The 26921-nt window shown below is 43.1% G+C and overlaps 1 protein-coding gene across 1 annotated transcript in view; it reads left to right on the forward strand.

Annotated features, from left to right (window-relative positions):
• The first annotated feature begins 11557 nt into the window (after positions 1-11557).
• Positions 11558-26921, forward strand: part of LOC125451588 (uncharacterized protein C18orf63-like) — a 47960-nt gene continuing 32596 nt past the window's right edge. The window contains 6 exon segments of the mRNA XM_059646332.1: positions 11558-11634; positions 11734-11789; positions 14686-14754; positions 21272-21280; positions 21283-21297; positions 22258-22301. Of these exon segments, the coding sequence (XP_059502315.1) occupies positions 11767-11789; positions 14686-14754; positions 21272-21280; positions 21283-21297; positions 22258-22301 (160 nt within the window). The 5' untranslated portion in view covers positions 11558-11634; positions 11734-11766.

The following is a 26921-nucleotide window of genomic DNA, read 5'->3' on the forward strand; positions in this document are numbered from 1 at the left end:
CAGGGGTGTGTGGGTTATAGGGGGATGGACCTGGGTGAATGCTCCAAGGGTCAGTGTGGACTTCCTGGGCCAAAGGATCTGCTTCCACACTGTAGGGACTCTATGGGAGTATGTGTTTAATGGTGGCATTTCGCTGGAGGTGGCAGAAATTATAGCTAATGATCCTCTGGATGTGGACAAGGGGTGCCCAACATTCTATCCATACCCCTCATAATCGTATACACCTCTATCCAGCCTCTTCTCAAACGTCTTTGATGCAAAGGAAATAACCTGAGCTTATCCAGGGTCTCTTCATAGCTAAACTGCTTCATCCCTGGTAAAATCTGAGTGAATCTCCTCTGCATCCCCCCCGCAATCCTGTCTACCTGCAACTCCAGTTTTATGGAATTATGAACTTGTACTCCAAGATCTCTTTGCTCAGCAACACTCCCATTAATGGATGTGAGTTTGCTCGCTGAGCTGGAAGGTTAGTTTTCAGACGTTTCATCACCATTCTAGGTAACATCATCAGGGAGCCTCCAACGAACAGCTGGTGTTATGTCCCGCTTTCTATTTATCTGGTTAGGTTTCCTTGGGTTGGTGATGTCATTTCCTGCGTTGGTGATGTCATTTCCTGTTCTTTTTCTCAGGGGATGGTAGGTTGGCTCCAAATCAATGTGTTTGTTGATGGAGTTCCGTTTGGAATGCCATGCTTCTAGGAATTCTCGTGCGTGTCTCTGTTTGGCTTGTCCTAGGATGGATGTGTTGTCCCAATCAAAGTGGTGTCCTTCCTCATCTGTATGTAAGGATACGAGTGATAGTGGATCATGTCGTTTTGTGGCTAGTTGATGTTCATGTATTCTGGTGGCTAGCTTTCGGCCAGTTTGTCCAAACACCACTTTGATTGGGACAACACATCCACCCTAGGACAAGCCAAACAGAGACACGCATGAGAATTCCTAGAAGCATGGCATTCCAACCAGAACTCCATCAACAAACACATTGATTTGGAGCCAATCTACCATCCCCTGAGAAAAAGAACAGGAAATGACATCACCAACGCAGGAAATGACATCACCAACCCAAGGAAACCTAACCAGATAAATAGAAAGCGGGACATAACACCAGTGCTTCATCGGAGGCTCATTGCTGATGTTACCTAGAATGGTGACAAAATATCTGGGATCAAACCTTCAAGCTCAGTGAACCAGCTTACATCTGGAACAAAATAAAGACCCATGCTCTTGTGGACTGAGAGAAGGAGGAGAGTGCTGTCTTGGAGGTGAAAAGAGGACGTCGGGTTGGCTGTGCACCCTTGCAACCAGTGGATCTTAATGCTGGTTTCGGCCTAACGCTGGTTCAGGGGAGCAGCCAACCTGCAACGATGGCTGCGGCAAGTGCTCGTGCCCCAGGTCAGGGGGTCCAGAACACCATCCGTGTTTCCGTAAAGAAGGTGAATGAAGGTGCACCTGTGGACCGTACCCTCTTTGTGAAGAGGGTCCTGTTGGACTATTGTGGGTTCGCTGCTGCGGACATGTACTGCCTGCAGGATTTCCCCGGAGGAGGTTTTTACGATGTAACCTTCAGGAGTGCCAAGCTTTGTGAGTGATTCCTGGAGGTTTTCAAGGAGAAAGGAGGTGAGGGCCCCCTCTCTGTATTGACCGCTGTCCCACTGTTTGTGATGCCAGCACAGAGGAGCCGTATGGTGACTGTACACATGTACAACCCGCATGTGCCAGCAGTTGATGTCCTGACCTTCCTTGGAAGGTACGTGAAGGTGGAAGGGGACCTAACTGACATCATGGACCCCTTTGGCATCTGGACCAGTAAGAGGCAGGTCAAGGTGACGCTGAGGATGGGCGTGGATGGGAATGTCATACACCCACCGTCCAGCTTCGCGATCGGCGGGAGCAAGGGCTACCTGACCTACGCAGGGCAACCTAAAGTCTGCCATGCCTGTGGTAGGTCAGGTCACGTGGCGGCCGACTGCAAAGCCACCATCTGCAGGAACCGCAGGGAGGAGGGACACCTTGCAAAGGATTGCCCACAAGAGAAACGCTGCAACCTTTGTGGGGAAGCGGGCCACCTCTATAGGGCATGCCCGCAGCGGGGGACCACCGACACCCAGGTTGCCGGCAGGGGCAATGCGGGGCCAGCCCCCCCGGAGGAGAGGAAGGCACCAGGACCCAGCAAGGACCCCACTAATGTGCAGGAGGGCCAGGTTGTGCAGGAGGGCCCAGCTCTGCAGGATGGGCCTGAGGCCAGCAAAGCGCCCCTGCAGGCTCCGCTCCCTGCCGATAACCCGGAGTCGATGGAGGCGGCGACAGGCAACCCAGGGGAGTGGACGACGGTCTGGAAAGCGAGGAGGAAGGTGCGTTGACGGGCCCAGGAACCGCAACCATCAGGCGGGAAGAGGCAGCTACAGGGGGGCTATAAGAGCTCCTCTGAGGGGGATTCGGAGAGGGCCCGCCCGAAGCAGAAGTTAAAGATCTCGGGGGAGAAGGAAAGCAGCACCCCGCTTCCAGGTGGTGGGAGGCGTCCTGAGGCTCCGTCCGACACCCAGTCAAGTGCCGCTGGGGCAGTGGAGGGCCCCCCGGAACTTCCAGGCAGAAAGGAGGAAACAGCGTGTCCCCAGCCTGACCCAGAGCCGGACCCTCCTGCCTCCGCACCCCTGATGGGGGGTTGCCACCCGGAAGGCAGCACGGACGGTTTCCCGAGCCCGGAGAGCGTCCAGCAGTTAGCCCGGGCAATGGGCATGAAGGGACAGATGGAGGGGCTGGACCTTGGACTTGGGGAGGGTACTGCGGTCACTGCCCACAATGGGGGTATGAGTTGCGAGCATTAATGTGCGCAGTGTCAAGTACACCGCAAGATGTGTATCCACGTTGGCCTACCTGACCACCATCAAGGCGGACCTCCTGTTTCCGCAGGAGTGCGGGATACCTCACCTCGGCAGGTACGGGAAATGGTCCGGCGCCTGGACCTGTGGGCCTTCGATCTGGTCGGGGGGGGGGGTAACAACTGTCGCTCCTTGGGCCTGGCTATTCTGCTGCGGGTGCGCGACTTCACCATCTCTCAAGTTCAGGAGGTGGTGGGGGGCCGCCTCCTAGTGGCTGACGTCACCTACAGGAACGCTCCCCTGAGGCTAATCAACGTGTACGCCCCAGCAGTACGGAATGAGCGGTTGGCCGTCCTGCAGCGGCTTCCACCCCTGCTGGCTACGTCCAGGCCGGTCATCCTAGGCGGAGACTTCAACTGCATCATCGATGCAGATGGAAGATCCGGCGTGGGGACAGTGGGTGCGGGGAGTCAACTGGATGTCACGTCCAGATTCCTGATGGGCACGGTGAAGAACGCCAAGCTGCTCGATGTCTTCAGCACCCCTGCAGACGGAGCGCAGCGGAGGTACACCTGGTCGCGGCCAGACAGATCTATTCACTCAAGGATAGACTTCCTGTTTGTGTCACGGGCGTTCTCGGTCAGGTCCACCGGCGTCAGGCCAGTGTTCTTCTCTGACTATTGCCTCCTGCTGGCCGACTGTCACTTACAGGACGACCAGCCGGCCGGCAAGGGGACGTGGAAGCTCAACACGACTCTGTTGACCCCAGAGAATGTCGAGGCGCTTAAGAGGGAGTACGCCGGTTGGAGAGCCGTGAAACCCCTCTTTGAGTCTCCGGGCGACTGGTGGGAGACAGTGAAGGAGAACATCAAGAGGTTCTTTGTCCTCAAGGGTGTTCGGAAGGCGAGAGAGAGGCAGGGAAAGCTGTTGCGACTCCAGAAAAGAGTGCAGAACCTGCTCCTTCTGCAGTTGATGGGGGTCAATGTCACAGAGGACCTCCGCGAGGTGAGGGGCCAGCAAGCCTCACTCTTCGCCGCAGAGGCCTCCAGGATAATCTTCTGGTCCAGGGTCCGCTCTGTGGAGCAGGACGAGACGTGCTCGCGTTTCTTCTTTCAGAAGGTGCACAAAGAGAGCTCTGTGCTTAGCCGGCTGAAGGAGGACGACGGCTTGGTGACGTCGTCTCGGCCCAACATTTTGAGGATCAGCAGATCCTTCTATGCCGGATTGTACGACACGAAGCCCACGGACAGCACGGCCTCTGAGTCGTTCCTGTCATCTATCACGGAGGTCTTAGATGACGGCAAAAGGGAGTGGCTGGACCGGCGAGATATCCCTGGATGAGCTGACCAGAGCCCTCAAGTCCTTGGAGAGGAATAAGACTTGCAGGAGCAACGGCTTACCGGTCGAGCTGTATTCCGCTCTGTGGGACCTGGTCGGCCAGGACCTGCTAGAGGTGTACGATAGTGCGCTTCGGGCAGGGGAAATGTGCAAGTGCATGAGGAAGGGCATCATCACCCGCATTTACAAGAGGAAGGGGGAGAGGGAAGAAATTAAGAATTGGCGTCCCATTTCACTATTGAATGTGGACTACAAAATCCTGGCTAAGGTCATAGCCAACCGGATCAGGTCTGTCCTGGAGTCGGTGATTCACCCTGACCAAACCTGTGCTGTGCCGGGCAGGAAGATCGCTGAGAGCCTCGCACTCATCAGGGATATGATCGCCTACGTGCAGGACAGGCGGGTGGACACCTGCCTCGTCAGCCTGGACCAGGAGTAGGCCTTCGACAGGGTCTCTCATGCTTACATGAGGGACGTCCTCTCCAAATTGGGGTTCGGGGAGGGCATCCGCAATTGGATCTGGCTGCTCTACGCCAACATCGTTAGCGCAGTCTCAATCAACGGGTGGGAATCGGACAGTTGTCCCGTCAGATCTGGAGTCAGGCAGGGCTGCCCGCTCTCTCCTGCCTTGTTTGTGTGCTGTGTGGAGCCCTTTGCCACATCCATCAGGAAGGACGTGAGCCTGAAGGGCGTGACTATCCCAGGCAGCGGAGGCCTTCAGGTCAAGACTTCCCTGTCCATGGACGACGTCACCGTCTTCTGCACCAATCGTCGGGCGGTGAGTAGGCTGTTGGATATCTGCGGCCAGTTTGAACTGGCCTCGGGTGCCAAAGTCAATAGGGGTAAGAGCGAGGTCATGTTCTTCGGGAACTGGGACGACCGCTCCTTCATCCCCTTCACCGTCAGGACAGACTACCTGAAGGTGCTGGGTGTTTGGTTCGGTAGAGCTGGGGCATGCACTAAGACTTGGGAGGAGCGTATCACCAAACTGAAGCAGAAGCTGGGCAGGTGGACGCTCCGGTCCCCGTCCATCGCGGGTAAGAACCTGGTTGTCAGGTGTGAGGGGCTTTCGGTACTGTTGTATGTGGCGCAGGCCTGGCCTATTCCCTGGACCTGCGCCGCTGCGGTCACCCGGACCATCTTCCACTTCATTTGGGGGTCGAGGATGGACCAGATCCGCAAGGACACCATGTACAAAGACCTGGAAAATGGGGGAAAGGGCGTACCGAATGCCACCCTCGCCCTGACGGCTACCCTTGTGTGCGGCTGCATCAAGTTGTGCGTAGATCCTCAGTACACAAACACCAAGTGTCACTACTTACTGAGGTTCTACCTGTCCCCGGTGTTGCGAAGGATGGGCCTGGCCTCGTTGCTGTGGAATGCTCCGAGTAGTTGGACTGTCCCGTACCACCTGTCCTTCGTGGAGAAATTTTTGAAAGGAAACACCTTTGACCACAAGGCCGTCAGGCAGTGGTCAGCATGTAGTATCCTCGAGACCCTTTGGGAAAAGGAGAGGGTGGATCCCGTCATGTGGTTCCCCACTCAGACTGCCAAAGTCGTTTGGCAGAATGCCTCATCGCCAGAACTTTCAAACAAGCACAAGGACATTGCTTGGCTGGCGATGAGAGGGGCTCTGCCAGTGAGATCCTTTTATGCATGCCCGGAATCTCTGCGCCACCGCACGCTGCCCTCGAAGCGGCTGTGGGGGGGATGAGACTGTCGATCACCTCCTTCTGGAGTGTGCCTATGCGCAGGAGGTCTGGAGGGGGATGCAGTGGTATTTGTCGAGGTTCGTCCCGAGCAGCTCCGTGCCGCGTGACTCTGTGCTCTATGGGCTGTTTCCCGGGACGCATACCGAGACCAACATCAACTGCACCTGGAGGACCATCAATGTGGTAAAAGACGCTCTTTGGTGTGTTCCCAACTTGCTGGTCTGCCAGCTGAAAGAACTGACCCCGACTGAGTGTTGCAGACTGGCGCACTCCAAGGTCCAGGACTATGTGCCGAAGGATGCGCTAAAGCTTGGGGCAGCCGCCGCCAAGGCGCGGTGGGGCAAGACCACCGTATGAAACTCGTCCAGAACGGAAAAAAAGGGCCCTATCTGGTAACTGGGCCCAGCTGGCGCCTTCCACAACTGGTCCAGGGGCCAACGGGGCGGGGTGACGACTGCCGGGCTATTTCCTTTGCTTTGTTTTTTTTCTTCTTTTTTTTCCTTTAGTTGGTGTATGTACCCCCTGGGTAACCCAGAGCGGCTTGCATGACTGTGTAGGTGTATAAATATGTTTTATTTTTTGTACATCTTATAAATAAAGTATATTTTTTCAAATTAAAAATAGTGACAAAACGTCTGAAAACTAACCTTCCAGCTCAGCGAGCAAACTCACATCCAGAACCTCAACCTGATCTACAAATCTTCTCAAAACTCGCTAACTCCCATTAATGTAATTAATCAGTTTCACTTCCAAAAATATATACTCTTCTGTCTGTTTCTCAGTGTATATGAATTTTTTTTATAATTTTTAACTGTAATTTTCATTCTTATCTGTCCCCTACCTTTTATTAACATGTTGTGGAGCTACCAGCATTGGACAAAGTCAAAAATCATATGGCTCCAAATTATATTGCAAAAGGATTATTTAAAATCACAATCTTTATCAGCACTGCACCTTCAACAGGTGAAGTGGAGGGAAGTAAATATATATGCAGAGAGATAGTTCCAGGTGAATTATCTTGCCTTATCTCTCCACCTATATATTCTGTGCCTGTGTTTCTCTTCAGCCGATAAAGGAACAGCAGACGGAAAACTTGTGATTTTAAATAAACCTGTTGGACTATAAACTGGTGTCATGTGACTTCTGGCTTTTATTGACATGTTTCACGGGTTTGTGTTCCGTTGTTCTCTTGACTTAAATTGCTCAAACAAATGTTATATTCACATTTGCATTGAATTCTGCGATGGAGTAAAATTAATATTTCTGCCAAAAGACAAGATCAGTTGTATTCATAGATTCTAGTTTAGAATATTTGCAAAGAATACATGAACGACGTCCTATTCTAACGCATACTGGGTCAGACTTGTAGAGAGTCATAAGTTTTATAGCATGGAAGGAGATCCTGTGGCTTGTTGTGTCCAGACCAGTCATCAAACATCCATGTTTTCTAACTTCATTTTCCTGCAGTTGACTTGGGCCTCCTATGCATTTCAGTTGTTAACCTAAATAATTCTTCAGCGTCTTGAGGATTCGCGCTACTATCCATCATATTAAGAGTGGTTCTTCCTGACGAAAGATATACATCTGTCCACCTCAAATTTCACCTATCGCTGATGTGTAAATCGTTAAAATTTAGGGATAATTATTTTAAACCTAGTGATAACGCAGAAGTAAAATATTGCAGAAACTGAAAACCTGAAATGCGAAAAATTCTAGAAATACACAACAGATCGAACAACATCCGTGAAGAGGTAGAGTTTACCTTTCAGGTTTTAACTTCGTCCTCAGCCTAAAAACGCTGTTAGTAAAACAATGACAAATTTATGCGCGACGATTAATGTCGTAGTTCTGACTGTACAATGAGCATGGGGCCTGTAAACTCGAAAGTGGGGCAGGGAATGAAATTCCGCTTATGATATCGCTATTTCAATCTGGGTCTGAGGAGTAGGACAATTTTAAAAGTTCATGAAGGCACTTATTTCCCATAGTACAACATGCCAAAGACAATCCTTTATCTGCACTATGCGTCGCTCTGCACCATGGGAACAGTGATTAGGAAGGGGATTGGAGATGGGAGCGCATGCCGTGTGAGTGACGCATGCGCTTTGCACACGGGCGCACGCGTGTTGTTTTCAAACGCCGGGATCGATGATCAATTCAATTTGGCGCCATTTACAGCGCGAGAGTGGAGAAAATTTGTTTTGAGTCTGCGGTGAAGTGCACGGGGGAGAAAACCTAACGATCACTGTGCACTATTTCACGTGTGCCTCAGCAAATTTATTTTTCTATCCCGATTATGCTTCAGGACAGAGTTGGTCACAGTTGAGCGATCAGGTTGTTCTTGGAGTGGTTGTTGGTGGTAGGATCAACTTCTGAGGCCCGTTCAATTGGGCTGTTGCAAAGTTGGAACAAAATTATGTAAGCTTCACGTTATTTCTTGACTGGCTATAGTAAACAAAAAAATCATTTGGAAAACGAACAAGGGAGTTACTGCTGTTTGCTTCCTCTCATTTTCTTACCTCAGGCCAATATTTATGCCTCAGACAACATCCCAAAACAAGAAAATCACCCTGTCCTGATATTGCTGTTTGTGCGTTCTTGTGTGTTTGGGTTATTGTTTTGCAACAGTTCTGAAATGTATTTGACGAAATCTTGTGTTTTGAGAGGCTTTGATAGGTGCGGTGCTAATGCAAGTTTTTCTTTTCTGACTGGCTATTTAAATCCACTCTGTGATTTACTAAAGATGTGGTTTGTGCTGTTTGATGCTAAGTGGAATGCAAATCTAGCCACTTTTTGAGATCTTTACAAACATGCTGAAGGATACGTGGAACCTGCTTTTGTCAACTAGTTTGATTTGGTTTGATTTATTATTGTCGTATGTACTTAGGTACAACGAAAAGTTTTGTTTTGCATGCTGTACAGACAGATCATAACGTACAAAGATCTTGGGCGATTGAACACAGGAAGGAATACAAAGTTTATAGCTTTAAAGAAAGTGCACAAAAGCAAGATCATTAGATTTGAAAGTTCAGAGGTCCATTCTGAAATCTAATAAGAGTGGCGAAGAAGCTGTTCTTGAACATGTTGGTACATGTGTTTAAGCTTTTGTATCCTCGTCCTGACAGATGAGGTCAGAAAAGATTATAACCAAGGTGGGAGGCATCTATGATGTTGGCTGCCATTCTGAGGCAGTGAGAATTATAGATGGAGGCCATGGATGGAAGGTTGGCTTATGCAATGAACAGGGCTGTGTTCACAACTCTTTTTAGTTTCTTACAATCCTGGGCAGAGCACTTGCTGTATCAAGCTGTGATGTGTTCAGGTAAAATGTTTTCTATGGTTTTCTATAAAAATTGGTGTGAATCTTTATGGACAAGCCAAATTTCCTTAGTGTCCTGAGGAAGAAGTAGTTTTGTTGTGCCTTCTTGTTGGTTACTGTCACACCTAGGAACTTGATGCTCAACTCCATTGATGTAGACAAGGGCATGCCCTATTCCTTGCTTCCTAAAGTTGATGATCATCTTTTTAGTTTTGCTGATGTTGAAGGAGAGATTGTTATCTTTACACCTCACGTAGAAGCACTGTATCTCTTTCCTGCATTCTGTCTTGACATTGTATGATATACAGCCTAGAACGGTAGTGTTGTCAGCAAACTTGCTGATGCAGTTTGGATGAAATTTGGTAACACAGTCATGAGTGTACAGGGAGTATAGTAAGGGACTGAGTACATCTCTACGTGCAGTGTCAATGTTGAGTGAGGATTGTCGTGGAAGAAGTGCTGTTGCCTATCTTCACTGATTGTGGCCTTTGGGTCAGGATGTCAAGGATCCAGTTGCAGAGGGTGAAGCAATGACCTCGGTCTTGAAGTTGGGAGATTAATTTTGTTGGAATTATAGTGTTGAAGGCAAAGCTACAGAAATCTGACATAGGTATCCGTATTATCCAGATGTTGCAGGGATGAGCGTGGCATCAATGAGATAGTGTCTGCCATGGACCTCTTGCACATTATGACTAAATACTTGAAGACCACCCCGACTCAACTTCGTGAATAATTAAATTTCTAACTTATAGGAGATAGCTGGGTTCAGGATTTGTATTATGGCATGAGTGAGTAATCCTGAACAAAAGTCGTAAATGTTCCAGCAAAATGGAGCCTACAAATGTAAGGGGTTTTGCCTATCCAGAAGTGTGCTATACCGGATTTCAGCTCGCATCATAGATTGTGTAAACAACAAGTTGGGAAGAGCAGATATTTATTTGGACTGTTGCTGGGTATGAATGGAGCTGAATCTTGGAGTCAGCATCCAGCCAAATTAATTAGGCCTTGATCTATCATGGAGCTGATGTTGTACTTTTGTTGAACTTGACAGATGTTCAGCTGCACAGACGCTGTTGGGATCTTCTTCCTTCATATGGCACAATATTTGGGCATCTGGAAAGGAGTGTATGTTACAGCTATCATAACTGTACAATATAAATATGTCTCTGGATGGCAGTGATGATCAATGTGGATTTAACCAGCCTAGCTAAAGGAACTTATTTTCATGTAGGCTGGGACTAACAAGCAAAAATCTGACGAAAAATTATATAATTTCAAGCATCATGATCAAACATTTACCTTAGAGTTGGGTTTATTTTCCTGCAATAGCTGCCTGTGTTATTGTAAAATAAATAATACCTTTAATAAAATCCATGTTATTTAGCAGAGCTATCAATGTTGGGACTGATATTTGATGGGAAATGTGAGACGAATCACTTTGTTTTTTGTCTGCTTCCCAGTCTTGAATAAGCCTAATATCTTTTGGTAGGACTAAGCTATTGTTTATAACTTGCGGTAGAGGTGCTGATTCTTTCAAATCTTCTGGTCACTTTTAGGTGACACCAAACTGGTATAAAAATCCTCTTCAACCTCAAGCTACGTTTCTGCCCCTATATCCTCTCTGATCAGCCTGCTCATTTCCTCCTTGTAACATTGTTTGACTTTCCATTAGTCCATGTGCTATTGAAACATTTACCTAAAGTTTTTTTCACTTCCAGACTTCACTACACCCATACTCTAATGGCTGCTGTCCAGCTTCTCTACACAAACGTCATCTCATCCAAAACGCTTTTTCCCACTCTGCACCAAGTTCTGTTTTCTTAAACCTAAAGTTTAAAACTGACGTGTTTATCTTTAAATTCTTCCATGATTTTTCACTTGTTTACTTTGTTAACTGCTTCTAGTTCTAGTTTCTCATTTTGTTTTTACTTGCTCTTTGCCTCTGTTCTTCCATTTCCTCACTTCAGTTTCCCCCCTTTATTGTTCATCTCACCATTTCCCAACTTTAGATCCCTCCTTATTGTTCACCTCTTCTGCCAAGATCCCTCTAACTTCATTCCTGTTTCCATTTTTGACTTCTCCATACCTGTAAAGCTCATTTTTCTGAAGAAGGGTCCTGACTCAAAACATCAACTTTCCCGCATCTCTCATGTTGCCTGGCCTGCTGTGTTCTTCCAGCTCTACACTTCATTATCTCTGAAGCTCATTGGACATTAACATGAGCCCATGTCACTGTAGATTGAGTAGTAATTTAACAATTTTAACAATATTTACCTTCTACAGTTGTTTTGCATGTACAGGTCACATTCGCTACCTGAAAAGATGAAGGAAAATTTTCAGTCTTTGTTCTTCATTAGTCTTCCTGACCTTCGGAAATTGTGTGGTGTAACAGTCAAATTGAACTGTCATGATGCTGATGCAAGAAATTTACAGTTTTTAACTTGCAGGTAATATAAACCACTCATTAGAAAAAAAAGTAAAGTTTATCCTTCTATCACTACTTAATGCTCCAGTCATATAGATATCTATTTTTGTGTTAAATATAGGCTGACATTCATGTGGAATAGATTTAGGTGCAGATGGATATTAAAGTCAGAGAAGGGTAAGATGGATCACCCACTCAACAATTCTGGCTTAAAGTGGTTATAAATGCTTCATATCTTTGTCTTTTGCGCTGATGTGCTCTGCACTATCGCTGAGAATATGAATATTTGTGAAGCCTCCTCTTGTTAGTTCTTTAGTTGTCCACTGTCATTCATAACAGGACTGCGGAACTTCAATCTGATCCGTTGGCTGTGGGCTTGCTTAGTACTATCTGTTGCATGTTGCTTCTGTTCTTTGGCTTGCACTGTGTCCTCTATGTCTTTATCAAGAGTTCACTGCTTTGTATGCCTGTGCTGCTCCTTGCATGCTGTTGTCACCTCTCATTGAACTCCTGGTAATGGTAGCATAAGGGATATGCTGGGCCACAAGGCTATAGATTGTTTAAATACACTTCTGCTGTTGTTGCTGTTCCATAGCAGCTCACGATGCTGACATTTGAGCTGTTAAATCTGTCCCTCATCTACCACAGTTAGTTAATGACGAACACAATGGCTAGTGTCTCCGTTGTGAAGACAGGATTTTATGCACACTAGTAACTCAACCAGTACTGTCATGCACAGATGTATCTGCAACAGCTCAATTGGTGATAACAAGGCTTTGTTGCTGGCCAATCTAGCAGATTGTCCTTCAGGGCTTAATTAGTAGTGGTACACTGTGGGTGGCAGACATTGAAGTCAGCATACGTTCTGCGTTCTTGCTACCTTCACTGTGCCCTCCAATTTGTATTCATTTATTGTTGATATGTTTTTAGATGACATGCAGTGTTGAGCAGGCAAGGATGCTGCAAAAGAACTTGGACAAACTAGCAATATGGGCAAAGAAATGGTGGATGGACTACATGTGGGAAAGTGTGAGGTTATGTACTTTGGTAGGAAGAACAGAAGTGTATAGTATTTTATGATTTGGGAAAGGCTTCAGGAATCTGAAGCACAAAGGGACTTGGGAGTCCCAGCTCAAGATTCTCTTAAGATTAACGTCAGGTTCAGTTGGCTGTCGGGAAGGTGAAAGCAACGTTAGCATGTTTTTGAGAGGGCTAGAATATAAGAGCAGAAATGTATTTCTGTGGCTGTATAAGGTTCAGGTCAGACTTCATTTGGTACATTATTGCAGTTTTGTATCTGTGTGTCTAAAGAGGGATGTGCTGGCATTGGAGGCGTCCAGAGGGATGTTACAAGAATGCTCTTGAGAATGAAAGACTTGTCATATGAGGAGGACAAGGGGGTATCTGACTGAAACTTATAGACTACTGAAACACCTGGATAGAGTGGACGTGGAGAAGATGTTTTCACTAGTAGAAAGACTTGAGGGCACAGCCTCAGAATGAAGGGCTGACCTTTTTGGACTGAGGTGAGGAATTTCTTCAACTCGAGAATGGTGAATCTGAAACATATTGTTGCAGAAGGCTGTGAAGGCAAAGTCATTGAATGTATTTAAAACAGACAGGTTCTTGATTAGTAAGGAGATCAAAGGTTACAGGGAAAAAGCAGAATAGGGCTAAGAAATCTCAGCCATGGTTGAATAATGGAGCAGACTTAATGAACTAAATGGCTTAATTCTGTTCATGTACCTTATGGTCAGCATGGAGGAGTACTGATTCATCACCTGAGATGGGGTGGATATATAGTAGTTAGCAGGAGGTTTCTTTGTCTATATGCCTTAAAATTTCATGGGTCAATGTTGAGAGCTCCCAGGGCTGCCAGCTCCTGACTGTGTACCCATTACAAGACATGCTCAGGGATGTTATTGGTGTTGGCTGTGAGTTTGTCTAATAAATGATTCCATGACAATGACTTTCAGGCTATTGCTCGACCAGTCTGTGAAACATCTGTCCAAATTTTGGCAGTCGACCCAGATGTTAGAAAGAAGGGCTTTGCCAGGTTGACAAGGCTGAGTTTGCTGTTGTTGTTACCCAAACATAAGTTCATGCTGGTGATCCATCTGATTTCATTCTTTTTTTTAAGACTTTTTAGCTGTTAGGTACAACTAGCTAGCTAGGCTTTTTTTGAGTGTTACCTACATTGTTCAGAATATGGAGTGACATGTAGACCAGATCAGGCAAGAATGGCAATTTTCCCTTCCTAGTGGACATTTATGAACTAAGCATTGTGACAAATAACAATGATTTTGAGATTTTTAAAAAAGAATTCAAATTTTGTCACCTTCCTTGATTGGATGAGAACTCAGACTCCAAAGCTTTACCTTTATGTTTGGTTTACTGTTCTACCAACAACATCACCATACTATTTCCTCCCAATGTAATTCTGACTCAGGATTGTAGCCTAACATTCCTCTCAAATGATCAAACAGTGCTTATAGATTTTTTTTGTTATTATTTTGATTCTGGGAGCCACACTAGTCTTACTCACACACCCCATCCTGATGCTATCCCCTCCACCTTGCCCCCCATTCTCGCTGACATTCACATCTCGTAAATTCTGTCAGATATAAACAGTAAGTTACTCTGGCAATAGATCACAAAAGTTTCATAAGAAAATCTGTCTCTACTGATGTAGGAATGGATCAGTATGGGCATTTTATATTTCCTGATTAGGCTGATGTTGAGAAAATGCACGTGTATTTAAAGTGTAAGAACAATGTCTAAATTTTGTTCTAAAGATTTCTATGACTCCACACTGTTCCCTCTTTATGTTGGAATTTCACACAGTTTGTTTCAAGTTAATTACTTTGTGGATCACTGTTATTGTTATTACCATACTTTGGATGTTTTATTAATTGAAAACTCTGGTAGTCTTTTGCAAAGAGGACACTGAAATGCAAGAATATCACTTGTACACACTTAACTGGATAAAAAATGTACATTCTTTTAACCTGCCCCCTTCTGTTAAATAGTGACAAGATGCCCCAAAAAATTAAGTTCCTTTTCAACATCACAGGGAACTGCTATTTCAATATCCAGAAGTCCTTGCTGCTCCAGGAGAATATAAAGAAATTCTCATGATAATGTCAGTAAGTATAAATTTTAGTATATTATTGTTCATGAATTCTTAAGGATTGCATATGAGTATTTAATGCAACAGGTGTGTTCTAAGCAGCTATGTAAGCACGATTAAAATGTAGATGAAAGTTAACATCCCTGCACATATGTTCTTTTTCAAAGAACCACCCCTTTTGTATTTCTTGGTTGAACCTACCTCCACCTCTCACTCCGTGTGTTCTATACCCTAGCCATTCACTGCATGAAAAATACTTTTTCATATTTTTTCTGCTTTTATTAATTATTTGAAATCAGCGTCCTCTCATTCTCAATCCTTTCATAAGTTGGGAATGTTTTCTCCAATTTACTCTATCCAGATTCTCCAATTTACTCTGTCCGAATTCATCATGATTTTGAATTTTTCTATCAGATTTCCTCTCTGCATTCTCTTCTTCAAGGAAAACAGTATCGTCTTTTCTAATCTGTCTTCATAACTGAAATTCCTCATGCCTGGAACCATGATCATAAATCTCTTATGCATTCTGTCTAGTGTCTACACCCTCCATAAAGTGCAATGCCCACAACTCCAACTAAGACCAAACTAGTATTTTCTATCAGTTCACCATATAGACCTTACTCTTGTATTCCCTAGGTCACCATGCAAGCTATTTATATAAGCCTGCAGCTGCCTATCTCCTCACAGCATCCCACCCCATCCAACCTGACAAATGCAGCAACCATACCAGTTGTGGTTATATATTGTATCCCAGTTGAAGTCAGGATACTACTGACCTTGGACGAATCCCCTATTCCCATATGACCCCATTCCCATCTGTGTTTTACCTACCTGCAAATACAATTACCTCATAAATTGAACTCATCCTATTCAAGGAGTATTGGGATCTTTCTAGTATCTCCATTATGTTCATTTGATATAAATTATTTTGATGATAATATCTTTAGTAGTTCAGTTTATGCAGGTAAAGATGCTTTAACAATATCTTTTGATATCTTATTCAGCGCCAAGCTCTCCTCCCATTTACTAACTTGCCATTAATCTGGTTCTGCAGTGCCTCTTTGCTCAATGTGATCAACTCTGAGCTGATCGTATTTCAGCCTTGGCTGCTGCTGGCAGGCTTCTTAATGCATATTTAACTTTATTTGTAGTCACTTGCAGGCAGACTCCAATTTTAAACTACTTTTGGTGTTTGGCATGGAACTTAAGTAAGTATAATACAATAATTAGTATTTCTGTAAATAACTGAAAAAGCTGCAATTTAGAAAATATGCGTGAGAAAATTCTAACATAAGGCTGAAGACAAGTATGAAGCATGTTGAAAGGTGCTTAACTAACAGGTGCCAAGGCCAGAGAAGTTGAGAAAGGGAAACTGTAATTGATATTGAATATTTATTTGGCATCCATAACCTATGCTTTCCAAAGTGAACGGTTTCATGCAAGTTCTTACAATCAACACTGATACATAAACAACATCTACCCTAAAGGTTTGCTGAAAGATGGATTTATTTTTCAGATACTCTTTTATAAGACAGGAAACATTCAGGCATACATTCAAAAACAGGGAGGAAAGGTAAATTGCTGGAGAGAACAGACGTTGTTGGTGAAATGTAATCAGATTTTTAACAATATGGTATGCGTAGTTGTTAATTTACTGGTAGTGTTTGAGAAATTTTGGATGCATTGTGCGAATCTTTCAAATTTTAGTGCACATGTTTTAAGTCCTTTAAGTCTGTCAGAAGTTACACACACTTTCCTGAAATGCTTTCTTAGTATGTTTCTCTCGTTTCCCTCTATTATTCTCCTTTATATTTCAGCTGCGCACTATAAATCAGTTTTCCCTTTTTTTTAATGTTCAGGACTTGATAATATTCCTCCTGATTATAATCAGGAATCTGAACACGAACACAAACCCAAGTCCAATCGTTCCACTGACTTCAAAAGGATCATAGCATAATTAAATCACAACTTCAGTGTAAAAATCTCCACATATGTCCCTTGATTTCACATTGAGGGAATTATTTCCTCAAGTAGAAAGGATTTAAAATAACCATGAGATGTATAGTGTGGACAAGTATCAATATAGGTGAACATTGGAAAAATGTATTCGACCTAGTTTATGACTATAGTATTTACCAGCCACATGGCACTTGCCTTTACCCATCAGTGTGCTGTATTCTCCAAGTGCATATTTGTAATATGAAAGTCTCAATGTTTATTAGGTTCATCAGTAGGTCTTAAGGTTTTGTTGCTTTGCATCTATTTTTCACCAGTTGTGCATTACATGTCATGTAGGAAAAGGTTTGTACACGCATACACCCCTGTAATGACAACAAGTGCTCAGTAAGGTTAAGTTTATTTTGTATATGAAATAGAATAACTGCTGCAGAGATACACTACCAGCTTTGTTCCTTATTAGTCACAATTAAGTTGAACTTAATTTCAGAAACGTAAATAAATAGACTTCAATTGTTTTATAACATCAAAATTGATAGTTACTGTTCTTTCAGAAGTCTTAAATACAATTTTCTTTCAAACTGACCTTAGTAAATAATTATATTTTTGTTATTCAATGTGTAGGATTTCAATACTGGAGACCCAATGTTATTGACATGCATTATCAAATTGGCATAATGCTAATTAAATATATACATCCCTTTTCCTTCAGATGAAAACTCCACTACACTGTTGTAATATTTCACAGCAGTAATAATGTATTTGAATACATTTCAGAAATCATTATTACCTCTGCTTTTATGCACTCTGTGTTTTTATGGACTCTCCCAAAATGATTTGGGTTGAAATTCATTTTAAATTGAACAAATAGACCTCACAGAATGAAGGCAGTTGTATTCATCATTGTAAGTTAGGTTTGACTCAAGTTCCAGCAATGAATGACAGTACTCTTATCTCAAAACCACTTTTATAAGAACAACTTGAAGTGATGCAATATAAAATAATCTGAAATGGAATTGACTTGAAAAAAAATGTTCTTGGTCATTAAAGCAACTGTTACATGAACTGAAATAACAATATTAAAATACAAGATGTAAATATTATGCTGTGCTTCAGCAATAGTATCTGGTGATACCTTTGATTAATTGATTTTTATTGTCAAGTGTACTGAAATACAGTGAAAAGCTTTGTTTCGGAGTGGTACAGGCAGGTCACAACATGCAAAGAATACACAGATCAAAAAGACTTACAGGCATACAAGTTACATTGTAAGTTACGTTATTTGAGGTTAGAGTCCACTCAACAGTGGCCAGAAAGGTGTACCTGAACCTGCTCGTGCATGTGTTCAGGCTTCTGTAACTACTGTCTGACAGAAGAGGTTGTAGGAAGTCATTACCAGGGTGTGATAGGTCTTTGATAATGTTGGCTGCCTTTCCATGGTAGCAAACCATGTAAGTAGAGTCCACAGATGGAAGGTTGGCTTCTGTGATAGTCTGCGCTGTGTACACCACCTTCTGTAGTTTCTCACAATCTTCGGCAGAGCAGTTGCCAAACCAGACCATTATGCATCCAGACGGTATGCTTTCAGTGGTGCATCTGTAGAAGTTGGTGCGAGATCTTATAAACATGCCAAATTTCCTGAGCTGCCTGAGGAAAAAGAGGTGGTGCTGTGCCTTCGTCCTAGTTGCTGTCATCTGGTGTAGTAATCATGGTGTTGTCGTTGACCGTAATTGAGCAAAATTAAGTTAAGTGCTAAAGATTACATTTAATGTGAACAGGAAGTTAAAATAGCAGTGAACTAGGCTTATAGAATACCTAGTGACCAGTGTACTGATAAGGAGGTGGCACAGTAGCTCAACGGTTAACACTGCTGCCTCACAGCATCAGGGACCCAAGTTAAGTTCCAGCCTTGGGTGACTGTCTGTGTGGAGTTTGCACATTCTCCATATCTCTGAGTAGGCTTTCCTCTGGTTTTCTCCCATAGTCCGAAGCTTTGCAGGCTAGGTAGATTGGCTATGCTGCAATTATTCCTTGGTGTCCACAGATGTGTTGGCTTGGTGGATCAACCAGGGCAAATGTGGGGCTGAGGGGTACAGCAGGGGCGGATGGAGGTGGGTGGTATGCTCTTTGGAGAGTTAGTAGAGGAAACATATCATTTGAAGTATGAAGACACCCATTTGTTTTCCCTTTAATTGCTACAGCTGTGACTTTTTATTAAAAAGTTAAGAGACCTTCATAATTGTAGAGTCAGTCACCCTGTGCCTCCTGTTTAAAAAAAGTTTCCAAAGAAAGACAATGAAGTATCAGTCTGATTAGCAGAGGTTTCATCTCAGCATAGCCTCCTTCTGCACTGTAGTGATTCTGTGATAAGTCTCAAGGTTCCTAGTTAATACTTTTCACATTTGGACTTTCTCCAACGGGTCTTTCTGGACATCTAATCTCAGCCATCATTTGTTCTGTTCTATTCTGTTTAAAATTCAGAGCGTACAAATTGGCCTGTCCTAGATATGTACCACTACTAATCTTTACCGACATAACTCCAGAGAGGCCAGTATCACGTCACAAGAGACCCTTTATACACAAATAGAGAGTCCTTGACACCGCTCCTTATAGCCAGCACTCTGTACAGATGTCTGACACTCTTATCTATCAGCCAGGGTTCCCTGATTGCACCAGATTACCAGCCCCAACCAGGGAACTCATTTGAGGTCCACCTGGCTGACTTCATTACAGTTCTGAACCCTTTTCCCCTCCCCCAATTCTGATGAAGGGTCTCAGCCCAAAACATCAGCTTTTGTGCTCCTAAGATGCTGCTTGGCCTGCTTGTTCATCCAGCTCTATACTTTGTTATCTTGGGTTCTCCAGCATCTGCAATTCCTATTATATCTGATATTTCTTCATCTTCTTTCTTCAGAAACTTTCATCATTTGTTTACAGGAGCACAGGGTTCCTGACTGTACAATTACGAAAGTCTCTAACTTTTTTAAAATAAAAATTCACAGCTGTAGTAATTGATGAGGGGAAAGCAACTGGGTATCTTCAGACTTCAGATGATATGTTTACTGTAGAGCAAAAGCAGCTCCTTCCATCTGGGAGGTCCAGTGAATTCTCCCTAAATCATTTATAGCTACGAGAAGCACAGCAGGCTGCCAGCATCAGAGGAGCAGGAAAGTTGACGTTTAGGGTTGGGATCCTTCTTCAGAAATGGAGGAGGGGGAAGTGAGCTCTGAAATAAACAGAGAGGAGGTAGGTGGAATGGGATAACTGAGTGCAGGGAGGCAGTGGTGGAGATTGGTCAGTGAGATGGGAGGAGTGGATAGGTGGGAGAGAAGATGGACAGGTTGTGTCACATCAAGGAGGAAGGGATGAGAAGGAGGACTGGTCATGGGATGAGGCCGGAGTGGGGAGTTGGGGAGAGTTTGAAACTGGTAAAGTGCACGTTGAGACCATTGGGTTGTGGGCTCCCAAGGCAGAATATGAGGTGCTGCTTCCCCCAGTTTCCAGGTGGCGTCATTTTGACACTTAGAATGAGTGTCCAGTTACTTGCATTTAAAATGTGCAGCAATCCTTGAATAATCCTTCACTTTCAAAACATCCTTTTCGTATTTCATTTCACAACCAAAAATACTGATAAGTAAACTGATACAGTCTTTTCAATCTGTGAACCCTCAAGTTTAAATCCATCCATTGTCTGACCATACCCCATCCTTTGACCTAAATTCTGTCTTTGTCTGAATGTTTTGCTAACCTTTCAACTCACCTTCTTTAGTCAGTTTTTCATTCCTTCTGCCACCTGGATCTTACTGCCTGGAGGGTGGAATTCCAGACACTGCCTATTTTTCTCTCTCATTATTTTCAGAAACTCCTCCTACCCGAACTCTTAAACTGAATTTTTGCTCAATTATTCCTCATCTCTTTCTGGCTTTGCATGTTTTTCACACACTTGTACATGAAACTTCTTAGGACTTTTTTAAATGTTAGAAGATCTGTACAGGCTCCAGTTTTGTTGATTGGGCAAAGTACTGAAACTTTTTTCGTACTCTTGGGGCGGCACAGTGGCTCAGCGGTTAGCACTGCTGCCTCACAGCGCCAGGGACCCCGGTTCGATTCCACCTTCGGGCGACTGTCCATTTGAAGTTTGCACATTCTCTCCGTGTCTGCACGGGTTTCCTCCCACAGTCCAAAGATGTGAAGGCTAGGTCAATTGGCCATGCTAAATTGCCCGTAGTGTTCAGGGGTGTGTAACTTAGGTGGGTAATAGCAGGGGTGGGTCTGGATGGGATGTTCTTGAGGGTTGGTGTGGACCTGTCAGGCCGTAGGGCCTGTTTCCACACTTTAAAGGATTCTATAATCTCATATCCTGTATTCTGTCAAGTGCCTTCAGGACAGGGATAAAAGGAAAACATGGTGAGATCAATGTTTTTAAAAATAATCAATTTAATTAACTTCTTAAGTTTTAATTGTCTTAAGCTTCAAGTGCAATCGACACTTTGTGATGAATTGTGATTTGCATTTGAAAACTTTGACTGCAATTTCTGTTGAAATGTTTATTACTGTTTCTCATTGATGACAGATGGATATTCCACAAAGAGTGATTCCCACTGTCCTGCAAGCATGCTTGTCCTATAGCCTGATGGCAAAGCTTGCTCCCAGTTGGAACAAAGTAGGGCACTTACTGATTCATGGTAATTATCAGGAAATTAAATTATTTGGTACATTTGTTTAATCTTTCCCACTTCATATTAATTTATTGAACTGGAAGTATTTTGAAGAGCCTGAATAAAAAAAATTATAATAAATTTCTTGAAAAAATACAGCTGCTTTTTGATTAGCTTATTAAGAATGCTTTGATTTATCACAATGATGTGTGATATACTGACTTAGAATTAGGTTTATTGCCACATACTCATGTACAGGGATACATGAGTACAGCAAAAAAGTGTACAAATTCGCCATTTCCAGCACCTGCTTAGATACAAAATCTTTGGTACAAATCAGAAAAATGAAAAAAAAATTTAAAAATTAGACTTCAAAGTTGAATTTTTCTGATTGAAATATTGCACTTGAAATGTATTATTCCTCCAACTTTTATCAAATAGACCAAAAAAAATTTGTACATGTTCTTCTCTTGTGATGACAGTCATCCTCATGCTTTTTTTCCCCTAAAGGCAAATACTATTCCATATTTTTGTTGGTAGAGAATGTCAAACCACATGACTCAAAATAACTGTACTCAGAGTTTATTTTTCCAGGATGTAAAAGTATATCACTGATTATGTGTTTCTATCAGTGAGGTGAATTTGAGAAGGGAAGAAAACTGTTCTATTTTCAGGTTCATCAGAATTATAAAATTAATAGGGCTAAGTTTGTATGGGACATCTACTTTTGTTCAGAAACTAACTTTATTGATGAAAAATTGATGTGTAAATACCATAGTGGTGATCAGAAACAAAAAGCATTGATGATAGTAATTTTCAGTAAAACAGTTGACAAGAAAACACATTTTTTAGAATATATCAATGCTATTTCAGTGCAATAATTGTTTTTTGTTTATAAATAAGGGAAAGACTTTTTGAGCAAAGCAGAAAAACAGAATGCAGTTGGTGAGTCAAATAGTTGGTATTGAAATTTTTGAACAAATAAAAATTATTTGCATACTAATCTCAATGGATGGTGTTGAATGTTGCTATATATTCATGTCTTGTATCTATGTAAAATTTGGGGAAAAAAATCAAATTTGTAAAAAACCTCAAGATTGAAATAGGTTAAACCCAGAATTCTATAGGGCTACATAAACTGCTGGAAGGAATCTCTACCTACCAGTCATCTTTGAAACTGATGCCCCATTAAATTGTACAGTGAGACGGTTTGTGGCTTATTAGAACATGTATTTTAAAATCAACCTGTACAGAGACGTTGTAATACACCTCTGGAGTAGGTCAGACTTGAACCTGGGCCTCCTAGTGTAAAGGTAGAGACACTACTAAAGCACTACAAGAGCTCCAGTTAAGACATGCAGTGCAGGTTTGGAAATGTTCAGAAGCTGGCTGAAGTAATTAAGTATAAAAGCAGCTTAAACAGCAGAAAAGACTTTTGTACAGTTATGACAAATGGCTCCAGTGAAGCAGTGTGTCACTTATAAAGTACATTTCCAGTGAAAGAACAGTCAGAAGCACCCAGGGTGGCAGTGGAGCAAACATTTGTAAAGAGTCCACTTTAGATATATTTCAGGCATGTTCTATGCCCTTGGAAAGAAATCTTTACAAAAAGAATATCTTGTTCTAAGTGGTAAGAAGTGACACTTAAGACATTTTAGATAGAACCTTCACTGCATTAGGAAATAAAATGTGCGGTAACATTCAAACAATGCACTATTCCCTTTGTCTGATTTTCCCCCCCCCTCTCCATGGACGTCAGTTCTAAAGAAAATTGGGTAATAATTATTACAATCTCCTAACAGACCAATTACTTGTAAAAAAAAGATATTCAATATTTTAAATACTGACAGATAAGGATCATACAACAATATTTTGAGTTAAGACTTTCTATAACTTTGGACAGGCTTTGAGCGATTTTGGCAATCGCAAAAATATTGGGAAAAATATAACGAGAATGAAAAATATCAGATTCCTGATGCTGAGAAGCATGCATCTATTTACACTCCACTATTACCATTATCTCCTGCATCCTCAACCATCACCTTTTATTATTCTTCCACACAACTGGACATCACCAACCACCTTTGACAGCTTTCCAACCAAATCTCACACCAATTCAGGACTGCACTTTGCAGCTTTTGACTTGAATGCTTTTTCTGGGTCAGTTTGCATATAGGAACACACATCTCGTACATCTACAAGGGATCTTGTATATGTCTCTCAGCTTGCTTTCTTAGCACTCACTCAATTTGCACTAGCTTTGAGGCTGCCAGCTCACAACAGCTTTGCTGTTTAACATGGGTAGAGGCAGCAGCTTGTCACATTTGGGAGCACTGAGCAGTCAAGGAAATGAATATGTTGACTTATAACTGTGGGCTACATCAATGTTGCACATACAGCATGTGCTAGCAACTAATGTGTCAAATCTAGTATAATAGTGGAAGTGTGTCTGAACTAAACTTGTTCAATATGGCATTTGCTGTTTGGTTTTTGAAATGTTACTTGCATAAAGTTACCAAGGATTTTACCGAGATATAAAATTAGCCTCCTTGCAAAATTGATGCCTCTGAGCTGCACTGTAAGAGCCCATAATTTGCCATTTCATTGTGACTGATGTGGAGGCACCGTTACTGATAATGCTTTTCTATTTCTAATATTCCCACCAATTATGTGATCACTGAAGTGAAATAAAGCTAGTGCCAGAGGATATAGTGGTGTTGTTGTTGTCTGTGAGAAGACATCAAAGAAAGACAGCAAATGTGGACATTAAGCAGGATGGTCTAATAGGGTAGTTAGGAAAACATATGGATGCTTGCCTTTATCAGTCGTAGCAGAGATTATAAAAACAGGGAGGTCATGTCAGATCTGTACAGAATTTTGGAAAGGCAACAGCTAGGATTCAGGAGCAGTTCTAGCCACCACACAATAGGAATGATATGATTGAAATGGAGGGAGGCAAAGAAGTGGAAAAATCCATTGGTCCGGATGAGTGATATTCCAGGCAGCTGTGGGAGATGAGGGAAGAAATTACAGAGCTGTAACCCAAATTTTTAAATCATTTCTGGCCACAGAGGCAGTGACAGAGGACTGGTGAACTGCAAATGTGGTTCTATTTTACAAGAAGGGTGGTAGAAATAAACTAGCTAACTATAGACCAGTGAGTCTAAGTGTTAAGGAAACTACTGGAGGAAATACTTAATGAGAAAATCGATCTCTGTTTAGAGAGGGAATGGTTGATTGTAGACATGACTCTGTCAGAGTGATATCATGCCGAACAAATCTGGTGGAATTTTTCAAGGATGTCACCAAGTGATTGGATGAGGGTAGGGCAGTTGATGTAGTTTGTATGACTTTCAGCAAGTCTTTTGACAAGGTGCCTGGGAGACTGGTAAAGAATGTGAAAGCTCATGGAAAGAGATAATAGGAACTGCAGATACTGGAGAATCCGAGATTAACAAGGTGTAGAGCTGGATGAACACAGCAGGCCAAGCAGCATCTTAGGAGCAGGAAGACTGACGTTTCGGTCTAGGCCTGAAACGTCAGCTTTCCTGCTCCTAAGATGCTGTTTGGCCTGCTGTGTTCATTCAGCTCCACACCTTTTTATCTCAAAAGCGCATGGAATTCAGGGTAACATAGCAAGTTGGATCCAGAATTGGCTTAGTGGCAAGAGACGGTGCCAGTAGAGGCCATTTGTATGACTGGAACCTGGTGTGCATTGGGATACCACAAGGATCAGTGCTGTATCCCTTGTGGTTTATGACATTTATAAATGATGTACATGAGAATGCAGAGGGAATAATAAGTAAGTTTGCAGATGACACAAATACCAGATAGTTGACAGTGAGGACCCTAATAGATGTGATGTACTTTGAAAAAGGAACAAGACAAGAGAATACTGAATAAATGGCAAGACGATAAGAAGCTCCTGAAAAGTACAATCCAGGGATGCTTGCCAACAAATCCCTAATTGTAGTAGGACACGGTAATTTAGAAGCCATAATTTAGGTCAAAGATTATAAGAGCAAGGAGGTTATGTTGGAGTTGTACAGAACTTCTCTTAGGCCACAGCTAGAGTAATGTGTGCAGTTCTGGTCACCCCGCAACAGCATGGATGTGACTGCATTGGAGACAGTGCAAAGGATATTCACCAAGATGTTGCCTAAGTTAGAGCATTTCAGCTATCGAGAAAGGCTAGATGAGCTGGGGTTGTTTTCTCTGGAGCAGAAGGGGTGTTAGCTGGTAGAGGTGAAAAAGACTATAAGGAGCATAGACAGGGTGAATAGAAAGCAATTGTTCCTCTTAGCCAAAGCGTGAATAACAAGGAGTATCATTTTAAAGGGAAAGGCAGGAGGTTTAGAGGGGATCTGAGGAAAAGCATTATCACCCAAAGGGTGGTGGTGATCTGGAGTGTACTGCCTGGCAGGATAGTTGAGACAGGAAACCACACAACATTTCAAAAAGTACTTGGAGGAGCATTTCAATGTCATAATATTCAAGGCTACGGGCCAACTGCAGGAGAGTTGGAGTACTATAAGTAGTAGTATGTTTTTGGCAGAACAGACTTAATAGGCCAAATTAGTTCTTCTGTTCTGTGTTGACCATGACCAGCAAAAAACAGCAGCCTCCAGTGACGACTACACAGCCTCCAGTGACGACTACACAGCCTCCAGAGAATAAACCAGCAGCTCAAGATCCCTAAGAGAGGCAAAGAAGGTTGACTAGAACCTGAATATACCGCCGACATTAATTATTAGCTGTTAAAAACACAATGCAGGCACAAACTAAGGATTTCCAGACCATTATCACCAAATTATGCCTTATGTTCAGAAGGATTGGTTGGTGATCCCTTCCCAACGCCCATCAAGGTTCCAACTACCCTGAACTTTTGTGTCTGTGGCTCATTCCAAGGAACAACTGGGGACCTGGGTAGCATTCTGTCAATCTTTGGTCACAATGTTACTCGGAATTCAAAGATGCTATTCTCTGCTGATTAAACCACTTTAAAGCCTCTACCTCCCACTTATAAAAAGGACAGTCAAGTTGTTGCTCTCTTCCCACAGATGCAAGCCACAATAAACTGTTTTGACAGTGCACTGTCACCAACGTACAGAGTTTATCAAGGGAAATAACTTCCCCTTCATCTGTGTCCAGCTTCTCTGTGATCATAAGTCACTGATTTTGGAGGTGTGCCCCAAATATCCTGGGGCCACCTCCTTTTCACTTTGCTCCAATTGGTTGGTCTCCACCATTTCTCAGTTTGTGTAGTTTTATAAATGGTACCAAAATGCTTGAGTATCCTGTAGCAGTGTTTAAACATAGTTATAGTGCTTTGTACAGCTTTAGTCAGCAGGCTACTGATCTACGAGACAGAATGGAAATGTCAACTTTTTAAATTGCGCCTTCCCCACTTTAAGTGGTAGTGCTCACTCTTGTGAAGATGGATTGTGACGTTGTCTGCTGAGATCATGCCACCTTAGTATGTTTCTTTTTCTTCCTTTCCCTTCAACTACATCGAAATTAAGTTTCAAAGTCCACTTCCAGGGTACAGGGAGCCAGCTGTATAGT

This window comes from Stegostoma tigrinum, chromosome 5, assembly GCF_030684315.1.
Source record: "Stegostoma tigrinum isolate sSteTig4 chromosome 5, sSteTig4.hap1, whole genome shotgun sequence".
Lineage (NCBI taxonomy): Eukaryota > Metazoa > Chordata > Chondrichthyes > Orectolobiformes > Stegostomatidae > Stegostoma > Stegostoma tigrinum.